The sequence below is a fragment of the Leuciscus leuciscus genome (assembly GCF_965113295.1).
Source record: "Leuciscus leuciscus genome assembly, chromosome: 6".
NCBI lineage: Eukaryota > Metazoa > Chordata > Actinopteri > Cypriniformes > Leuciscidae > Leuciscus > Leuciscus leuciscus.
The window spans coordinates 38,260,660-38,283,436 of record NC_138730.1 but is presented as its reverse complement, the minus strand read 5'-3'; the positions used below and the strand labels follow the sequence as shown (position 1 = coordinate 38,283,436).

Genomic DNA, 22,777 nt, shown 5'->3' with positions numbered 1-22,777 from the left:
CTGCGTACACGTCAGATCAGATCACTTGGACATGGCTGTGTATAAGAGGTAAAAACGATATAAATACTGTTCGTTTTCTCACACAAACCGCTCGTTTCGTGTCTTAGGCCATCAATGTGTACTTACGATGGGGAATTGTTTAATTTGGACGACAGGGAATTGTTTTAATTTGGACTCTGTGCATGCTCTTTGAGGTGGTGACCATAGACCTGCATTATATGACTGACAGACAAGAACGGTTTGACCTAAAAATATCAAAATTGAAACTACTGCGGAAAAAAAGACACCTACATCTTGGATGCCCTTGAGGTAAGCTAAAACATACCAAAAATTTATTTCAAAGTGAACTATCCCTTTAAGGTTGAGCCACTGTAGTCACTTGGACTATTTTAACGATGTCTTTACTATTTTTTCTGGGCTGGCAGATATCAATTACCTAGCAGCCTATGAAGGAGTAAGCCAGCTCTCAGATTTCATCAAAAATATCTTAATTTGTGTTCCGAAGATTAATGAAAGTCTTATGGGGTTGGAACAATAATGAAGGTGAGTAATTTTTGGGTGAATAAACCCTTTAATGTATTTGGTCTTGGTGGACTAGATCTGCTACGCTACTGCTAAAGATACACAGACTCACTGCTGTGAGCATGTAAGATTTGCTGCTGCCGCATGAATAGACATAAATAAATCATGTAGCAGATCTAGGCAGGTGGAGGGTTTCAGAGGAACTAGCTTACAACAAACCATAAACCAGACTATTTAAATGTTAGTCAAGCAATCTCATTGGCTGCAGGATAAGCAGAGGCCAATCAGCTCGTGCCATGCAGTAATCATGTCAAGCTTGCTCACTCTCGAGTTTCATGACTGAACCAGATATGAATAAGCTGGCTGAAAACCAACTCAGAACTTGAATGACCAGTCCAGTCCAGAATCAGATTCCAAATGTATATTCCGACAACAGTGACAAAAACACCACATCTAACTCAGAAGAAAAACAATATAAAGCTGGTTTATTATATTTATTAAAAATAAAAAGTGTAACAGTACACACAATGGCAAAATAACATATACAAAAACCTTAGAACAGTACAGCTGGTAATAATTAAAGTGATTGAATGGAAGAAAAAAAAAATCAATAAATCACATATGTATATGAAAATATATAAATACATATATACAGACACACTTATATCTTTTATCATTGCAGGCAGAAATGGCGATGCAGTGCTTTGAGTAAACTAGCTGCCAGCATCCTGCCCGACTCGTTCAGATGTATTGCAGAAAATGAAACCAATACTATCAATCTAATCTAACGTGTCTGTTTCCAGTATGATAAGCACTAGAGTAGAGACTGTAACTATCTATCAAAAACATGAAAACAGTTCCAAGTTAGTCTTATTTGAACACGCACATTCACGCTAACACGCAAGAATTTTCTGCCAGTCCAACTCTAAAGGAAAGGAGATGTAATCTACAGCTATGAGCATTATTCACCAAACACGACATAAAATAACAACACAGATAACATTAAAAACATAACAAAAGAGCAAAATGTATTTACACTGAGATATATTACTAACACTAGTAAATACAAGTGCATGATTGGGGCTCTGCTTAAAATAAAAATAAAAAAAGATCAGAAAGGCACGTCCTGGTTGTCACAAAGATGATGAGATGCTTAAATACAGATATGATACACAGAAGGAAAAAAAAAATTCAATAATTCACAGCTGTACGGTTCATCAAGAACCTAAAAGAACCAGACGTGACATTTCATTGACCTAAATCAGAGCTGTCCATCACTGAGCTCCTGCTCCGAGCCGGAGCCTTAGGTTTTCAAGTGCTTAGAACACAAAAACCTCCTTATGAAACCCTCATACAGCATGTCTGATGTATTATTTAAGTGCTTACTTTTATTTAATAAGCTCAGAAGTTTAATATGACGTAGAAAGAGTAAATAGCACATTAAAATCAACTCCGAGACTGAACCTAAAAAACAGTTTCGGTCTGCAGACTACTTCTCCATGTCAAGAAATCTATCGTTGTCAAAATGTAGGAGTAATGATACAAAACAACAGTAATAATAACAGTGATAAAAAGGTTTAAGGCATAAACAAATGTACATTTAAAAAGAAAAAAGAAAGGAAAAAAAATGGCAGCATCACAGAATCTATGTGATTACTCCATCAGATTTGACATCTGAATCTGTGTTATTTTAGTTTTTATCAATATTTAGCTTTTATTTTGTTAAAAAAATGTAATGTTAATTTTAGTTTAATGTTTAGTCATTTCATTATGAGCTTTTGTCATTTTATTGGTTTTTTATTTTATTTTTCTAATCAGGTTTAATTGTTTTATTATTTTAGTTTTAGTTTCAACTAATATTTACATTTTATTTTATTTCAATGGACCCTTTTCACAGACTGTGATGACGCGTTTCCACAGTAATCAACATCACAAATCTAGTATTTCCTTTTTTTTTTTTTTTAAATGCTATAATGTATGTTATACTGTATATTTCATTGGCAGTAAATTACAAAAAAAAAAAAAGATCAACACTTTTGCAAGGGTGTTTATAATACAACGGCTAAGAAATAGATGGCAAATTTGACATCTTTCTCTTTTCTGACTGCTGTAATCAGTCTCTCTATATTTTTCACTTCTTTTGGAAAGTCATGGAAATGCCATCACAGATTTTTTATTTTGTTATTGGAGTAAACAGGAATACATAAATTATATTTCCTGTCATCTCCCCTTCACCACTTGATGACTTCCACTTCTGAAAATGTCGGAAATGTGAGAAGTGTCCATTAACAGAAATATTTGTAATAGCTTTAGTTTGCAATATCTAAATGTATGTCAGCTATGAGGAAGGTTATGCATTACATCCGTCTTCCAGAGAAACGACTGCAGGAAACTCTGCCACATAGATAACGATCTAAACAGCTTTGACATGATGATGAAATCAACTGTAACAGTTAAACAGTCCTGAAGTATGCACATTGTTTACAAGAGCACATCTGATTATGTATGTACAGACGAGTCCATGCTTGGGAGTTTGCATGTGCGTTAGTGGGTGCTATCAGGCTTTGCGTTGTTTCTCACTGAAACGGTGTATGGTAACACAGCCATGGTAAGAGATGGGACGAGGCATAGCAGCCGTGCATGTGATGATGCCAGAGGCCGGGTCATAGCACACAATGTTGTCAGATGCGTCCCCATTTTCTCCCCGTCCACCCAGGATGTAGATCTTTCCGTTACAAATTGATATCCCGCAACTCTCCTAAACGCACACAGACATACAATAATAAAATCAGTATATGGGACAAAATGACAGGAACGTTTGACTTTTTTGGTTTATTAGCAGCTGTGCTTCAGGTACCTGTCTGCTGAAGGAGTGGCCCACATGCATCCAGAGGTCCTGTGAAGGATCGTAGCAGTAGATGGACTTGGTAAGGCCCCCGCACACGTAGATGACGTTATTGAGAGAAACGGCAGAAATATTGGGTTTGGTGAAGGGAATACACGCCCTCAACTGCCAGCTGTCTGTCTCTGGGTCATAACACTGGACCTGAAACAGATTTGTGCAGAAAGAACAGAGAAAGCTTGTGTTATAAAAGGATTCAAATTCTAAACTATGTAAACTACTTCATTTAATAGTGTTATTATAATGTTATTTATATACAATCGTAATCTTTTGTGACGTTATCATTTTAAAATTAGTTTTAGTAAATTTGATATACTGTAGGTCATTTTTATTATTAGTTTTAAGTTATTTATGTTTATGAAGATTTCAGTTTTAGTAACTTATTACAGTTAGCTAGGCAACTGTTTCCCCCCCCCATCTACTGTAATATTTTTATTTCTGATTTATTTCAATTAATAATTTTCCTGTTATCACTGTAAAGCTGCTTTGAAACGATCAGTATTGGGCTGATTGTATCCCTGGTCATATTTTATTATATAGTTTGTCTACACCACTTTAGACAAACAATAAATATTTGAGAATGAAGCGAGGATGCGGATTGAAAATAATGTAATAAATGCGGCAAGTCACTTCAGGAGGAGGCGTGCATTAATGTTGCTAAACAGTGACATGCTCATCATCCTAAAAAAATTACCAACGATCCATCAGGTAATGTTGTGCCCTTTCTCTCTTTGAGAAGTTGGGAACTAATATGGTCATCAGACCAAATTTCTATCAGGCTCCGCACCTCCTCACAACTCCAAGTTTGTCCGCGAGCTGCCATGCTTAAAGTGCAAACTGTAAACAAACATTTCTCCTCATCCCATAATGCACAGTGCAATTGACTACGGCAACTGGTTTAGTCCAAAAATGCACAGTTCTTTGGCAGTTGGTTCTGTTCGAGGTCGGATCACGTTCTCACCACAAACGAACCGCTCCAGAGATCGTTTGAAAGCGTACCGAGACCTCCTGCATTCACACCTGCCCAAAACCGCACCAATGGGGAAAACGAACTCTAGTGCGATTCAACCGAAACTAAATGAGGCAGGTGTGAAAGCACCCTTAAAGGCCCTTGCACACTGAGTCCGAAATTTTCCCACGTTAAAAAATAAATACGACCTCACGTTATGTCAATCACGCTTGTACACTGCCTCCAAAACTTTCATCCGTCCAAAAAATCCGTTTTTCGCATCCGTAGCAAGCATTTTGAATGGTGTTTTGACGAGGCACTTACTATTGTTATTACTCATACTAATTATTATTAGTGGGTGCTTGCCAAAGGCAAGACACGCACTATTGTTTTTGCTCATACTAATTAGTGGGTGCTTGCCAAAGGCAAGGCATGCACTATTGTTATTACTCATACTAATTATTATTAGTGGGTGCTTGCCAAAGGCAAGACACGCACTATTGTTATTGCTCACACTTCTTCTTCTTCTGGACAAAAGTTTGGCGCGCACAGACCTTTTGACTAAATCATGGTTAACTATGGTAAATCATGGTAAACTATGGTAAATCATACTAGAACATGGTAAATCATGGTATACTATAGCTAATCATGTTAACATGATGCTAGCAAAATGCTAATAATGTTAACATGATGCTAGCAACGTTAACATTATGTTAGCTAATAATGTTAACATGATGCTAATTAACAAGCAACATGCTAATCATGCTAGCTTCTTGTTAAAAACATGCTAGCATGATGCTAACAACATGCTAATCATATTAGCATCATGCTAACAACACTCCAATAATGCGAACATCATGCTAGCTACATGCTAGTCACATTCTTATCATGCTAGCATGATGTTAATTGTGTTAGCATCTTGCTAAAAATTGGCTAACCTTACCCTAGCAACCGAGTGGTGAGTTTTGCCACTGCAAGCACCCACTCACATTTTCTTCAGGAAATGTACATTCTAGTTTAAACTGCAATTCTAAATCCAAAACATATTTACATATACATACATAAACACATGCATTTTTATATATTCTTGTTCCTGTGTGTAGAAATTAAACTCACACAAAAGTATTTTTTTTTTACATGAATATGCAGGTGTTATAACAGTGATATCAACTCTGCCATATTTATAATTTCCTCATTGCCATCACCAGTATAATGCCAAATATATTGAGCTGAGCCTGAAACCAGAGAACAGGCCCTGAGGGTGAGGAAACAGAACCAACTAAATCTAATATATGCACTCTTCAGTACAAGCAATCTTTCTCTGTGCTAGCTGAAGTATAGTTTTAAAAAACTTGACAATATGGATGTCACCGAAGACACACACTCTGACAGAGAGTAAAGATGTATTGTCGAGCAGACACCATTTGGAAACTCTCGAGTGACAGACGAAGCAATTACATGGAGGAACATTCAGCATTTTGTGGACGAGAGCTTTGTATTAAACTATATCAGCTCCTTCTCTTTCTGTTCCAGATGGCAAGTAAAGAATGCAGTAATCTGAGCACTGGAAAATCAATGAGAGAAACCTATGTGAGATGTTATCTGAGATGGCACCAGTGTCTGAGGACAATAAGCTCACGACGGAGGTCCACCTGTTCACTCTGTTACAGACCACCTGCACAAACACACACATTCACTCCCCATCTGCCCTGCCATTAGCAGCCCTTCTGTTCAAAAAGATGCCCACATTCGAGGGGTTGCATGAGGCACAAAATAAAGGTGAGTTTAGCAGGACCCTTCTCATACCCAAAAGTCTGGGGTTATCATATTTTGTTTAAATAAATGAATGCTCTTGTTCAGCAAGAGTTATCAAAAGTTACAGTAAAAACATTTATAACGCAACAAAAGATTTCTATACCAACTAAATGCTGTTATTTTGAACCTTATATTCAAAGAATCCTGAAAAGTTTTCCACAAAAATACTAAGCAACTGTTTTCATCATTGATAATATTAATATTATACATTGATCATTTCTTGAGCATCAAATCTTCATATTAGAATGATTTCTGAAGGATCACGTGACTCTGAAGACTGGAGTAATGACACTGAAAATTCTTTGTCAGGAATAAATTACATTTTGAAATGTATTCAAATATATTCAACCTCTTCCAGAGGTAATCGAAAACGTATTTGACCGGACTGCTTTCGTAGCGTGTGGTCGAATGCGTTCGAACAGCCACAAAAGACCTACTACTCTCCGCCTACTGACCTAATGAATAAACATTATGGGAAGCACGCTAGCCAGACGAGATTTAAACTTTGTCGGCTGGAGACCCAAGTTTGGTTTGAAGAGGAAAAACGTACCAAGCACAATGTTATCTCACTTTTCCAGATTTCTAACACACACACACTCACAGTGTTCGGCGTGGTGTTGCGACTGTCAGAACAGAAACTAAACCTGATGCTCTCCGTATGTTTTTTCCGTCATCTCTGGGCACATTCATATTTAAATTGAGGGAGCATATTTTGTCCATTAGGTCGAAAGATCTCAAATGGGCATGTGTCTCCTTCGTCTACTTGTGATCCGATCGTCTAAACGCATCTTAATACCAGGTGTAAACGTAAAGGCGTGCGTTACAGGTTGGTTAAACTCTCTTGCTCTGGTTATGGTCTATTTGCTTCATAAAGGCACTGTGTCAAGGAGGAAAAAAACATGACAGTATAATTTAGATGTGACTAATCTTTTCAAGTTGGAATGAGTGTGTGGTTTATTCCAGGTAACAGATGACAGGTTTGAGGAAAGGAGGGCAAGGCAAAAAAGCAGTTTTTATTTGATAAAAGGCATCATCTATGTCAGTTTTTCATAAACAAATGAAATCAATACTTTCTTTTTTTTCTTTTCTTTAATGCACCTAGTCAAGAGCACTCATTGGAAGGGTCTGCCACCACTTAAAAGTCACTGGGCATCAAATGCATTATCAGTGCTTAAGCTGAAGATCAAAGACCAAAGATTTTTGTTTTTTTTAGATCAGCTCTGCCTAATTTTTTATAGTGTGTTTGTTTAGTGCTGTTTCTCAGTCACCTTATTGGAGCAGCTGTTTTCATCAAGTTGTCCTCCGATGACGAAGAGTTTTCCCGCACAGCTAGTGACCGCCGGAGAGTAGACGGCTTCTTTCATAGGGGCCACCTCAGTCCAGCGGTTGGAGAAGGAGTCGTACACCTCCACGTTACTGAGACAACACTGCCCATCATAACCTCCAACTGCATACACCTGCAGGATACATACACAGATATGATATATTATATACATATACATATATATGCCTATATGTGTGTGTGTGTGTATTCATTTTTTATTTGTTATGTAATCCATCACAGAGAACTAAAATAAATCAACACTATCTTTTCTTTCCCTAGCTCATGGCTGATGTTCAAGGATAATATAAAAATGGTCTCTGTAGCTGCTTAAAAACAAACAAACACTCTTCATATCCTCTCCACAAACCTCTTTATCCTCAAACTGACACCGCAGAGGAAATGTGGAAGAGCCACGATAACTACATAATGACACTGACCTACATTAAAGCTGTTAAACAGAAAACCTGTTCAACAGATTGCAGTTGCCTAAGGCCTAAGTTCATGTGCAAACACACATACAGACAGATGACCTCTGAACTAGAAGGGTTAAGGGTTAAGTCACACCCTGTCCTGAGTGACTGAAACGATATTCATACCAATTTTTCTTGGCCAAAAATTATGATAAATGAATAAATAAGATAAGAATTTGAATCCCACTCTCATAACAAGTCATTTTATTCAGGCTGGCAGAAACAAGATAAGAGAATGATGGATGGATAAAGGTTGATGGATGGATAAAGGTAGATGGAATGAAATCAAGTTAGATGGCCAACTCATTCTTTGAATTGTAGTTGTTATCCTGTATGTGCAGGTGCTCATATTTCAGCAAAACAATAAAGAGGTTCTTCTGAAATTAGAGAGAGTCTTTACAGTGTCACCACCTGCATACACGAAAAAATGCATCTGCAGTACAAATGTGGGCAAAAACAATGTACACACACACACACACACACACACGGGATAGTTCACCCCAAGATGTTCCAAACCTGTATGGATTTTTTTTTCTATGGATACTATGGAAGTCAATGGGGCCCATCAACTGTTTGGTTACTGACATTATTCAAAATATCTTCTTTTCAACCGTGTTCAGTAGAAGAAAGAAATCCATACAGGTTTGGAACAACGTGAGGGTGAGTAAATGATGACAGAATTTAAATTTTTGGGTGAGCTATCCAAAGGCATGGATATCTAAAGGAAGGAAAAAAGGAAAAAATCTAAAGGAAGATGGAATTAATTAAACATGTAAGGGATAGTTCACCGGAAAATAAATTCTGTCACAAAACCGACTAACTCTCATGTCATTCCAAACATGCATGACTGACTTTTTTCGTGGAGCACAAATACAGTGGTGTAGAGTTTATACCGGCCCAGAGGGGACAGGGACCCGCAATACGCTGATTTCACGCAGCCGCCATTTTGAAATCGAAAGTGAGGCTCCGGTGGGAAAAACCCCGGAAGTAAAGATAAACAACAATGCCTTTGGACTACCAACTTGAAGCTTCTGCCGCGATTTACACAATTGGATGTTAATATCCAATATAGGATATGTATATAGTTCATTCCTGCTTCTTTTTTTACTTTTTGAATTATAAAATTTTTTTTTTTTATTTATAAATGAATTTCACTGTATATAGTCTAAAGTATAAAAGAAAATGTATGTACAGTTTTAGAATTGACACAACATCATTAAACACAACAATACGCCATCGCATTCACGACTCTCCTGTGATTAAAGGCGACACTTCCGGTTTTCTTCCCACCGGAGCCTCGCTTTCGATTTCAAAATAACGGCTGCGTGAAATCAGCGTATGGTGTCACAGTGAGCCTGCTACGTCACCAACAATCAAAAAACTTCTTGGTTGTTTCTCAAACAGTTATGACATGGGCCCGACTGACCAGTCAGACTACGCTTTTCAGAAGCGTTCAGCGTTTTAAAACTGATCATTCAGACAGAGGGAGAAAACAGGTGCTGCAACAATGTAAATAAGAAAAATAATGTGTTTTTGAAAAATAATTGATGTATTCTAGTAGACCCCATAAAAATAAAAATAAAAAAAAAATAATAAAAAATTGTGAACCTGTTAATGACCTGTTTTTTTTTTTTACAATTGCGTTCCCCTGAAAAAAATTCATATGGGTTTGGAACAACATGAGGTTGAGTAAAAGCTCCGATATACTTCAAGTGGAATCGAAGAACGAACTGATGTGACGTCATTTCGAACAAAATCAGGCCCAAATGAAGTTCGTTTTGGGAGTTCGAAACAGCTTGCCAAAGCTAACTATCCGGAAAAGTTTGCTACAGCTGGTAAACACCTTTGTATTACCACTGGTCCGTGGCGATTACGTAATAGGTAGTGCGCAGAGGCTCCACCTTCTTTCATGTCAAAATCTTCTCCAGTTCATTTATCCTGTTCAGTCCATTGAGGTCAGACGTCCTTGAGTAAAAACATGAACACACTGGAGAGCTGCTTTATAGTAGAAAATGCAGTTGTACTTCTGATGAAACGAGACACTAACACTGTTTTTCATGTTTAAACACAGTAAAGCTGCTTGATTTTAAGCAATCTATTGAATAAAGTGCTATATAAATAAATGTGACTTTACTAGGCGCTGAATTGCAGAGCTCGTGCAAACATATCGACGTTGCTATGATCAGATGCTTTTCTTGTGCTTCACTAAAATGCTTGCTTTTTAAAAGGAACTTTCCCGGGAGTATACCGGGGACTTAAAATGTTAACAATTTCTATTTTTGGAAGAACTACTTTTTTTTAAAGGAGGATTTCAAATGAATTTCCATTTTAAAGCAATTATAAACATCCTGAAAATCATGCAAACGTGCTGTGAACAACCAAAGAGGAGGATGGGCACTGGGCGGACAGATAAACAAACACACTCAGAGGAAGAGAGAGAATTACAACTGTTTTCCAAGGAAAAAAGATTCTTTAAAAGAGATCATTATGTTCATGCCTCTCTGCGTGCATGAACAGAAGAAATCTATTACATCCAAGCAGGCAGAATGTTATACCCCCCGCATTTGTAATGAAATGCATATGTCTCAAACATTTACAAACACCCAAAATAAAATACAAATTTAATACAGTATTAAAAGACCAAAACACTTTTCATGAGTAATTAAAAAAAAGAAAAAGGAAGAGGATCACGATTCTACATAAGACAAACAAAACATACAGTACCGGGACAGCTCATTTCTACAAAATTATCAAATGGCAACAGGTCAAATTACAACAGCACAATCTGAATAGAGCTGTAAACATCTCATTGTAACATCAGTCCTAAACACGCACTGAAAGCCGGGATATAACAATGGCTAAGTGACAACTGTACACTTTTTTAATTTTCTGCACTGATTATAATGTAAAGTTTCATCCTGCAGAAACGATCAAATAGTTTGGTAACACTTTACTTAAAGCCATACATATACATACATATGAAGAGTTCAGATGCAAAAGCCTCTAAATGCCATCTGAAATTTTCTTATAGAATGATCATTTTTATCAAGCTCGTATATTTAAATTCAATAATTCCACTTAAATGGCAATGAAGATTACCTATTAATTGTCATTTAAGTGAAATTACTGAACTTAAATATACAAGCTTGATAAAAATGATCATTCTAGAAGAAAATTTCAGATGGCATTTAGAGGCTTTTGCATCTGAACTCTTCATATATACATATATATAAAATAATACATTAGATAAGTATTTTAATGCATTATGCCTTGCAATGCACCCTATATAATGAATTGTATGGTCTCTAGAATAATTGTTCCCAGTTATAATATACCTTTAGAAAGTATAATGCATTATATAACAAGGAATCTGTTAATATTATAATGCATTTTAACTTTGGTTACAATTATTTATGAAACAATATAATGCATTATAATGTAATTACATGTACATTATAATGCATTATATTGTTTCATAAATAATTGTAACCAAAGTTAAAATGCATTATACATAAAGGCTTTAAGTAAAGTGTTACCAATTGTTTGTCTCGTTTTAAGCATAAACCACACTAAATGTTGTAAAATAAAAAATAAAAATTTGACAATGGAATATTCTTATTATTATTATTATTATTTTATATCTTATGCAATTTTGTTCCTGATTAGTTGTTTATTTGCAAGATTGTCATGAGTTAATTTTAATTAAATGGCACATCAAAGGCTGAAATTGTTTTTGAGCCGAAAGTGGAGCAAACGTTAAGTGTATCAAGCTGAAATATTTGAAGATTGTGGAGAAGAAAGAAGAAGAATTCAGAGTAATTAGGCATTACCAACTAATTGTGATAAGGAAAAACAAAGGAAGGGTGGGGATGTCAAAAAAAATAAATGCTGTAACTAAAGCATTATGGGAGCTAAAATTTATTTTCTCTTTTTCTGTTTAACCAGTTGTTGTATTACAAATTTATTAAATGTTTAATTTAGGTTGCAACAGTAAAAGTTGAGTACATTGAAGTTAGCATTTTAAGATTCAGTTATGATGATTATATCAAGAGATCCCTGCCAGTCCTGTTCTCTTATTGCTGAGACGACTCTCACCCTCACCCTTTGTCTTTATGCATTTCCTGACCATTAAAGCTCAATGTACAGCTGTGCTTTTGTCTCTATGATAATGTTAATGTATGGACAATCTAGTCAGGCTGATTGGATTAGCATATATGCGTTTGAATAGTTATGCTGATTGGATTGAGACTGGTAACTTGAGACTGGTATGCTGATTGGATTGAGACTGGTAACACGCTGGAGTCTAGGGCGGTTCCTTAACCTGTATACTTAATTTACATGCTTTGTTCAACCTCAATGTAAATCCCTCCCCCTAAATGTATATAAAAGTGCAAGGCAAGTTTCTTTAGATTAGACTTGATGATGATGATGAACTACAGACTTGATGAACTACAGACATGGAAGAATAAATCTCTTCTGCTTATAAAATCCATCTCAAGTCTCCTGGTTTCTGCTTCGATGAAGGAATAAAAGTTTCCAACACAGTGCAACACACAGGTGCACATACTGTATGCACACCACACTCTCTCTCTCACCTTGCCCAGTAGGACGGTCATCTTGTGTCTCCAGCGCCCCTTATTAAGAGAGGCCACTCTGATCCAGACGTTGAGCTGGGAGTTATACATCCACACGTAACTGCTGTTGATGCGTCCACCTGTAAAAAATAACCAAAACATTAACACGCAGCAAGAGCAGGCTTTGTGTGTGTTTCTACACCAACTTAACCTTATTTTGGGGACGCATTTATATCGAAAACTGCATCCTCAGGCAGTTGTGGCCTAATGGTTAGAGAGTCTGACTTGTAACCCGAAGGTCAGGGGTTCGAGTCTCAGTACCAGCAGGAAATGAAGGTGGGGGGAGTGAATGAACAGTGCTCTCTTCCACTCTCATTACCCACAACTGAGCAAGGCACCTTACCCCCAATCACTCCCCAGGTGCCGCAGTAAAAATGGCTGTCCACTGCTCTGTGTGTGTGTGTGTGTGTGTGTGTGTGTGTGTGTGTGTGTGTGTGTGTGTGTGTGTGTGTGTGTGTTTAAAACTCACTGCTGCATCTACTGTCATACAAGCATTCATGAGAGGGACGTTTTGATGTAAGCGAGTTGTGAAGCTCGCACAAGAAGTAACACGGAAGCACAGGGGACCACCATCTCTCTTGTGAGCTTCACAATGCTATAATGTGGGTTTTTCCAAGTGTCAAACAAGCAGCACCCATTCAATGCCATTATATGGACTCACAGAGATGGAATATTTTCCTTAAAATTTTCCTAAAAATTTTCATTCGCGTTTATCTGAAAAAAGAAAGTCATATACATTAGGATACAAGGCATGAGTGAGTAATGATGAGAATACTTTCATTTTGAGGTGAACTATTCCTTTAAGTGTCCAAATACTTTTTGGGGCCACTGTTTAGTTATCAACCACTAGCAGCTTTTTTTTTTTGTGGTAAAAAATGTCAACTTTGCAAACCCACAAACATGTTATTAGTTCTCAGTTTGAGGCAACACAACGTCTGTAATTACACAAACCACAGTGCTTCACCTGTGTTCCTGTTAAACAGAAATTCTCCCTCTGATCTTAACGTCCTTTCTTGTTGTCATATATGTTTATCTAAACCTGCTGAGGGCTGTTCTATTCTGTGCCACTTCACATCTGACCCAAATGGCTGGTTATCATCCAAACAGCAGGTCTGAGGCAAGCTCTAACAGTCCTTCTCTCCCACACACACACACGCTAAACACCTGGCAGCAGGCCGTTCCACTTTAATTCTGTTCATAGACTTAGATAACGTAGGTGTCAGAAGTTTTCAAATAGCACATGATGCCCTTCCTCCCTCTCAGAGTCCCTTCAAGGTAAGTTGGTGCTCTAGCTGGGCATCTTGTCAACACCTTCATTAAACTAATTTCGGTGCAGGAAACAATGTCATCAAAGACCTTTTTAGCTCATATAATTGAACACACACGCATTTAAAGAGTAAACATAATAAAAACAAGCAACAGAAAAAAAAAAGGAGAAAGGGGAAATTCAAAGAAGGAAAAAGCGGGGGGGTTTGAGGAAGTAGGAGCACCACAGTAAGAACTACAGTGCTCGTAAACTCCATTAGCGGATGAGCTGAGCAACTGTCTGGTAAACAAAGGCAGAGTCCAAATCTCTGTCTAATTAAAGAGGATGTGTTTGCCTTTTCCTCTAATACTGAGTAAACATAATAAAGCCTGGCTCCAGTCCTTTTAGTTTGCTCTTCTGTCATGAATATCCCCTGACAAAAAACATGAGGCCTTTGTGACATTCATTCAGACTGAAGACCAGACAAACCAGCATTTAAGACGGAGTCAGTCTCCTGCTGACACTTCACATGTTGTCACACATCTACTTTGCATCCTTAAATCAGGATGCAAAACCTGCAGGTGAACAGTAAAGTATGGTTCCCTAGACCAGGGCTGCCAGGTTTTCAAAACAAAACCAGCCCACTTGCTATTCAAAATCATTCCTGATTATAGGCAAAACCATGTCCACCAGACTAGCCCAATCGTGTTCAGTGAGGTTCCTCTGTAAATATTGGGTTCTGTGTGGTAAAAATCGTGTTCCTGTGGGTTGACGATGGGCTTGGTTCGCTACAAAACTACAAAAAACACATGCCAACAGTGTAAATGTAGCCCAACTCTGCAGGAAAACTGCGGAATTGGCAACACTGCCCTGAACACGCATACAAACTGCCTCATATAAAAAAAAAAAAAAAAAAAAAAAAAAAACCTACTATTTTATTATATTCCTTTAATTGGGAAACTGTACAATTTAATTTAGTTCAATGTCTGTAGAAAAACAATAATGATAATTAATGATATTAATAATCCTGAAAAAAGGAATCTTTTAGTTGAGTTGATAAGTACCTTTGCATTATGCAATAGCATTAATAGAGCATTAATAGAGTGGTGCAGGTATGACATGAAGTCATACCTGCACCACTCAATATGATTTATGTTTAGTGACGGCCCTCTTAATAGCCTCCTAAAATGGACAACCGTGAACAGGAAGGACCAGATCATTCAAAACGTCAAGCTGTAAAACTGAAAGCGTCTTGGTCATGTTTGGACAGAATGATTTATGGTTTCTTTAACAGCGAGAAAGCATATCTTTATTTATCCATTATTATGCCATTGCAAACCTGTATGATTTTCTTTCTTCTGTGAAACACAAAAGATGGTATTTCAAAAAAAGATACCATATATTTTTGTCCATAAAATGAAAGTCTATGGGGTCCAAAGTCGTTTTTTAGAAGAAAGTAACATAAGATGAGGGTGAGAATGATGGCAATTTTTATTTTCAGGCTCTTCTGAAGAAATGCAAATAAAGGGCTCCCATGACAGATTATTTGGCAAGTAATTTAATACGTTAATACCGTTCAAACTGTCCAAAGTTTGCAGGGTACTTTAGTGTATTTCAAGTTTATTTACTTGTACACACTTTGATTTTATTTGTATGCAATAAACCGAAAGCAAAAACGTATTACCTGCAAATTCTTACCGGTTCTGCAACAGTAATGTTTAAGAAAGACAGTTGAACCACCATGCCTGTAGGATATGACTTCTGACAGATTTAGTAAGGGGCCTCTGAACCTAATGCTGGAGGCCGGCCAACTGCACGTGCTCACGAGAACAGCGAGAGAGAGAGAGAGAGAGAGAGAGAGAGAGAGAGAGAGAGCGAGAGAGAGAGCGAGCGAGCGAGAGAGCAAGAGAGCGAGAGAGAGAGAGAGCGGGCAATCCTGACACGTGAGAACATGAGCTCAAATACTCAGCTCTATTCATGGAAATCAGTAACACTCTTAACTACTTCATTTTTTTGAAAGAACTAAATAATGGCTCTAGAAGGAGAATACAATTCAGAGTTCCTGGTTATTACATCTAGCTTGTGTAAACAAAAACACACACATGACCTAAAAGAGTTTAGATCAAGTTGAAATGTATAAAAATGTCACAGTTATAGAAACTCCGAGTGCATGACCTGTATACATAGACCTAACCTTTGGGCACTGGATGACGTAATGCAATAACTTCACCAACATCTGCAGCCAAACACTGCAGATCATTCCTGGAACTATTCTGAAACTTTTGGCACATATACTCCCTTAAGAAGCCGCTTGCTTGTGCCAGTTAGAGTTTAAAATGTCCCAAGTTCTCAGCCAATAGCTAGAGTTTGCCAGTGAGAACAGCCCTTGACACACTAGCTGGTCACAGAGGCATGTTGTTTCCGATTTTCATCGAATCATAAACAGCTGTTCTAGAAATGTCCTCACAAACAAGGCATTTGCTAAAAGCCCTTAACTCACCACAGAAAGCCCAGGACTAATTTGCCCAACCCATCCATAACAGAATTTGTTCAAATGAAGCTCAACTGAACAATGTATTTAAAAGTAGAGGGTTACATTGTTTGAAGAAAATGAGAGTGGTGCTTGCTAATGCACAAGGCACTGCCACAACGCCAGGATGGGGTGTATGGTTGAAAGGGTGTTGCTATGGAGTTACTAAAGTGGTATAAAACATGTTACTATGCGGATGTTAGGGAGTTGCTACGGTGTTCTGAATGGTTGCTTACTGGCATGATATCTTAAAAGCTCATTCTCTGGGAATGTGAGTGGTGCTTGCTCATGCCAGGATGGTGCCAGTCAGGATGGTGTGTAGGGTTGCCAGGGTGTTGCTATGGAAGTATTAAGGTATTCTGAGTGGATTAAAGTAGGCGTAGCATAATCTTAGTTGAGAATTGATGCGGAATCTTCTATCGCAGAGGATAGAGCCAAACAAAACACTGATCACAAATTAGTCTAAAACGAGAAATTTTAAAGAAAAATGTTGGAGGATTTCGATATGAGAGAAGAGGAGCTACATCATACCTCGGATCAGAGGTCACCCTTCTGCCGGAACTCGACTCCCTTGATAACGCACGTATGGCCGTTGCCAGAAACCAGTGATTATACTTTATAAGGTTTTAAACATGGATGTTGTTTTTACAAAAACGCATCACTTCAGAAGGCATTTATTAACCCCCTGGAGTCTAATTGATTACTTCTATGATGGATGGATGCGCTTTTTGGAGCTTTAAAAAAACTCGGGCTCTATTCAATGCCATTACAAAGCTGGGAAGAGCTCTGATTGTGTTCGGATGAAAGAAGAAAGTCATATACACCTGCTGTAGGATGGCTTGAGTGTGAATAAATTATGGGATCATTTAAAATTTTGGGTGAATATTCCTTTAAGAGCCCATTCCCAAGTATCTATGATATTCTAATCCCCATTTATGGCTTGGGTCCTGTCCTCAAAACTGATTTTTCTTTTTTCAGTTTTTAACCCGTCAAGTAGACGTCGTGTCTGACTACTTAAAGTTAACCCACTTTTCCCCACACATCACACGGTGATAGTCTTGTCAGAATTTGGACACTTCAAATGTTGTTGTTTTTTACGGTAAAATTAATCAAAACAAATCATTTGAGTCCTAAATATTCTTGACAGCATTATTCATATACATTTTTCATTAGATGTCATTTATGTTCCAAGCAGACATCAAGACTCCTCTCTAACATGTAAATCTGGGTAAATCTACTTTTATAGGAAGTTCCACATGCCTGTGCCAACAACACAGCTCAAAAGAGAAAGAGTGTGTGTGTATGTGTGTGTGTGTGTGTGTTCGGGTTCCGCAGAACTAGCCTCTTGCTGATCAGTCACTGTGACCAAGTACAGGACACACAGTACTAAAAGTATAGCAAATATCACCATGCCCTAAAATGAAGCCTGACGTGACAAAATCACAACCATATAGGGCGTTTCATATACAGCTATGAGAGGGTTTGGGACCAATGAGGATTTTCTGTGGATGGGGCTACCCGAAAATAGAAAACAATATTTTTCAATTTATCATTTGTGAGGCAGGAATAGGAGGGTCTCACCTGACACAAGAATGTCGTTGCGGAGGGCGCATACTGCATACTCAGATTTAGTGTACTCGGGGTGTTTAGCAAGAGATGTCCACTCTCCCGTCACGGGGTCGTAACATTCTGTGTATGGCAGATTGAACCCACCCACTCGCTCACAGCCTCCAACCACCACAATGACCTCAGAGAAACCAGTAGACCTGCAGATAGGGAGACACAATATCTTTAGATAAGCACAAGCTTTGAAGTGGAAAAAGAAAGAGATGACAGCATCAGGATGTGGTTAATCTTCATTCCTGCTAAGGTACAATGAGCTTCTGATTCTGAAATGATTCATTGGAAAAAGAATACTCTTCCTAGACACTTTCATGTGTGTTTTTCTTTCAAAATAAAATTCAATGTTGCGTTTAAGAATTCTGACCTGAATAAGCCAAAACCCTCAACCAAACACACACACAGCCGTCTGAAATACACTATGCGACAATGTTAACATCGAGTGCCTGCACAGCTCTTTTATGTGTGTTTAGTGCAGACAATAACTAAAGTCCTGTACAGTGAATGTTTTGCATTTGTGGTTTCTCTGGGCTGAATGTGTGCGTTTTTAAATCACTAAATCATTTTATGGCAGAGTGGAATGTCTGAAAACAAGCTCATACGTTTTCAGCACCCAATGCAAGATGCTAACTCCAAACACAGATAACACATCCAGAACACAGATCTGGCTTCGAAATACAGATACAGATCCCATATTAGGATATTGAATCTAAATACAGAAACTCCATATTAAGATACTGCCTTCAAGAACAGATTACGGCACCCCACATCTGACTGCTACAAAGACAGTAATCTAAAAATACAGATACTTCCTCCAAACAGATATTTCCCTAAATAAATACTGCCTCCAAAATAACAGACTACAGACATAGTGTGTTTTGAGTGGTTGTAGTGTGGTTCCTAGATATGACGTCCCTCCTGCAATGTAAGTCAATGGGATTTTTCAAGTCCAATCATTTTTTTTACTGATAAATGGCAACACTGGCCCAGGCCATTGTTTCAAAGTCTAGGTTAAAGGCAAAAAGCGCATAAAACTGAAGTATACTTTGGGCTTAAGGAGTTTGCTCAAATTCTAAAAGAATAAGCAATACTGATAAAGAAAATTAATTACAAAACAAAGTTTATAATAACTTCGTATTTCAAACAGAATCATGTCCCTTCAGTTTTTTCAGATGTAGTGCATTTTCCAGTAAAGAGTGAACTCTAAGGAGTCAACATTGTGTTGAGTGCATTTTTATTTGATAATGTAATTGAGTTCATTGTTGCATGTAGGAGTGGTTTTTCATGATTTTTCAGTGGTTTCATTTTCTCTATAAAATGCACGTTACTTTAGTCATTCACATTCACAAAATTATTTCATGAGCAATGCTGACAATGTGATCTGACATCTCATTGATACATTTTTGATCAGAAACTACATCGTACCTGCGAGGTCTTGTACGTGGTGACATCATCTCATTGCCAAGTACATGGTAGCGACGTGCTTCATGCAGCAGTTGGTAACATTCTGGAGCATTCTGGATCAGTTTATCACCTTCCACCTGCAGCAGAGAAATTATCACAATCTTATTGCTTGACATTAAACCTGTTCCCTCATATATGCCTTCCTGTAGAGTCCAGCTATCTTGTTTAAATAATCTTGTTCTATTATGACAATAAAGAAAATGCTTGACTTAACAAGTTCAACACACCTGCCGATGGTTTTCAAGTGAACCCAAGGATCTTGATTAGCTGGGTCAAGTGTGTTTGAATATCATTGGAGCAAATCTCAGCAAATAGCCATATCTCAAGTCTTCGCTTTATCTAGTTTCATAATTTTAGGACCATATACTATACCCAATGACATATTTTTGTAGGCCAAAACCCTGAAATGAGTTAGAATTTTAGCACTTATGGTTCCATCATCCTGAAGTCAATGGATTTTTTGAATTGGTTTTTGAAGTGTCAAAATTGGACAACAGAGGTGGCCTGGGACATAAAAAAATCCTATTGGGTTTCTGTCAAGTGAACCAGGCCTATAAAAATACATCAACACTGTAGCACTCTATAAACATCTAAGCAGAGCATTTCTGGATTTATTGAACTAAAAAATAGAGCTTCTCCACCTGTCCAAATTAATTTGAATGTGCCACCCACCGTCTGTACAAAATAGTTGGGGTGCAGCAGAGGCAGTCGGACATGTTGCAGCAGATCTTTCAGCATGGGCCTGCGATACTCCACGCCGTGGTAGACCCAGTGCATCACCGCCTCAAACACCACCTCCTCCCTGCCAACGGACAGTTCGTCGCTTGCCAAGTATTCCTCCAGCTCATCCTTGTGGAGGTCTAGAAACTCCTCATGCTGAGCCACCTCTGGAAAATTCAGCAAGGCGAAAGCACGGCAACGACTGGCCAGCTGTTTGAGAGAGTGGGCATCTGCAAAGCGCTGGATGCCGAGGCAGTTGCAGGGGTCAAGCTGCTCCTCCAGGAATTTTGCGCAAGCATCCCGCAGAGTGGCGATCTGGAAGAGGCTGGAGGTCTCGAAGAGGAACTGGACATTCTGTGTGGTGATGCAGGCATGTCCGGTGTAAACGTACTGCAGGAACGTGTCCATGGCGTCCGCCTGGATGCCATTGATCTCCACCAGCATCTCGTGGCTCTCCTTGTGGTCGTTGCAGAACATGGCACGGAAGTAACTGCTACAGGCCGACAGCACGGCACGGTGACAGGGGAACTGGCGCCCCTGGACACTGATGATCACGTCCGTGAAGAGGCGGCTGTCACGGAACTCGTTGAAGACCTGGAGGACGCTCTCAGAGTGAGAGGAACCGGAAGAGAAGTTGAACACTTCGCTCAGGGTCTTAGACTCCATCTCAAAGATTTTACGCTTGATTGCTGGCGATTCAGGCACGCCAACAGAGTTCTCATGATTCAGACGGCGACCCAAAATGAGCACCATGATTGTATCTGACAGGAGCCCTTCACCAACTAAGAATCACTATCAATGCCTGCAGGAGAACGATCAGCGACCATCAACACCTGTAGAGGAACAGCAGTTACAATCAACAAACACTATAGGTGGTATTCAGTCCTACTGAGGTCCACCTTCTTGAGAATGGTACCCCTGCTACAACATGCCAGTCTGTAATTTTCCAAGTAAATTCAAAGATTGGTTAGAATGTGTTTGTCATCACTTACTGAGAAGGGAAATACTGCAGCCATATATTATTGACCTCTTGCATTATTAATTTCAGACTTTTTGACCCTGATGCAGAGGCTCAAGTTCATGCTCAAGAGAATTTAAATAGTATCAATTATTTTGCAAATCTATCATTATTTGTTAATATAGCCATAGCCCCCTGTATCACAGACAAGACTTAAGCCTAGTCCTACACTAAAATGCATTGAGCAGTTTTAAATGAAAGCAAATGGCACTGACATATCTTAAAATATGTCAGTGCCATTGTTTTGTCTCAAGATGCATACCACCAGTAATATTTTATTCTAAGGAATGTTTATAAAAGCTACTTAAATGTCCTAATTGAACTAAGGCCTGATCTTGGCTTATCTTATCTAAGCCTTGTCTGTGAAACCGGGCCTATATTTTAAATTTTTGTTGCCAAACCAAGTAATGAATTATTAATTCAGCATTTTTATTAAAGCAAATTGTTAGCTTAAGTGTTATCATAAGTGTTATAATCAGTCACAAGGGTCATGACAACTAGCAACATTTTAAAAAAGACAAATGTGTAAAGCTATTGCACAGGAATTGAGTTCATAACTGTGAATGTTACTCTGAAATTCGTCAAGTCGTGAGCAGTAAAAACAAAAAACAAAACAAATGTATTCCTAAAAGAAACACTGATTCTTTGTGCTGAGAGATACAGTGAGCGATTGCGCGTGCGTGTGTGTGTGAGAGGGAGTGAGTTTGCGCAATCTTTTTTTAAAGTCACTCAGGTTTGTTTTGTTGTGGAAGTAGAAATAAAAGAACATGGCCGGTTGCTCAATATTTCCCCTACAGCAAAACATGACCCATGTGGACTGAAATGATGACCTCACAGAAATGAGATCAATTATGTGTGATTCTACTCTATAAAAGGCAACAAAGACTGCTAGGCAAGCTAACGTTAGTCGACCAGATCATGTGCCAAATAACCATCCTGGTATAACTGTTTTGCTGGTCCAAGATAGTCTACAAGGGCTTTCCAGCAGGCTAAACATTTTCATGCAGATTCTGAATACATTTACAGCCTGCAGAGCAGAAATAGGTAACGTAGCATATATATACATATTTAATACTACAGATAATATGTATAATCCTGAATAAATCCTTGATTGTTAACTCGCCATAAACAACCATGACACAGAATATATTCATCTTTAAAAGCACAGTGTTAACGCATTCATCATATCGCATTATATTGACATGATCTCTCAACAATTCAAGTTGTTCAGAAAAGCATTCAGCAGAAAAGTTTTCTGCATTTTTTTTCTCACCTTATCCCCAGGAGAACAACTTTCTGAAAAACATCAAAAACAATAGCAAAGAGTAGAGGTCCTTAAAAGTAAATGCGATCTAAAGAAATTCTGAAAAATAGCTCCATAAGCGTGAGCACTTGTGCTGTCACTGTGAAGATTTCTTTGTTAACGTCCGTCTCATAGTGGCTCTCTGCGTGTTCTGGCACAAAGAAAGTACACACAGCTTCTAGGCTTGTGTTGTGTCAGCTGTTCTGCAGGGTGTTTATAGGGAAATGTAGTTCTGGTGGCATATCACCAGTCCTTCAAAC

At 38.2% G+C, this 22,777-nt stretch overlaps 1 protein-coding gene across 1 annotated transcript; it reads right to left on the bottom strand.

Annotated features, from left to right (window-relative positions):
• Positions 1–1,002: 1,002 nt before the first annotated feature.
• Positions 1,003–22,659, bottom strand: klhl24a (kelch-like family member 24a). Its single transcript, XM_082173558.1, has 8 exons — positions 22,488–22,659; positions 20,149–21,029; positions 19,438–19,553; positions 17,974–18,158; positions 12,578–12,696; positions 7,457–7,645; positions 3,380–3,568; positions 1,003–3,280 (listed from the first exon to the last, which is right to left on the bottom strand). Exons 2-8 carry the CDS (start codon positions 20,947–20,949, stop codon positions 3,080–3,082), a joined length of 1,800 nt encoding a protein of 599 aa, XP_082029684.1. The 5' UTR covers positions 20,950–21,029; positions 22,488–22,659; the 3' UTR covers positions 1,003–3,079.
• Positions 22,660–22,777: the final 118 nt, after the last annotated feature.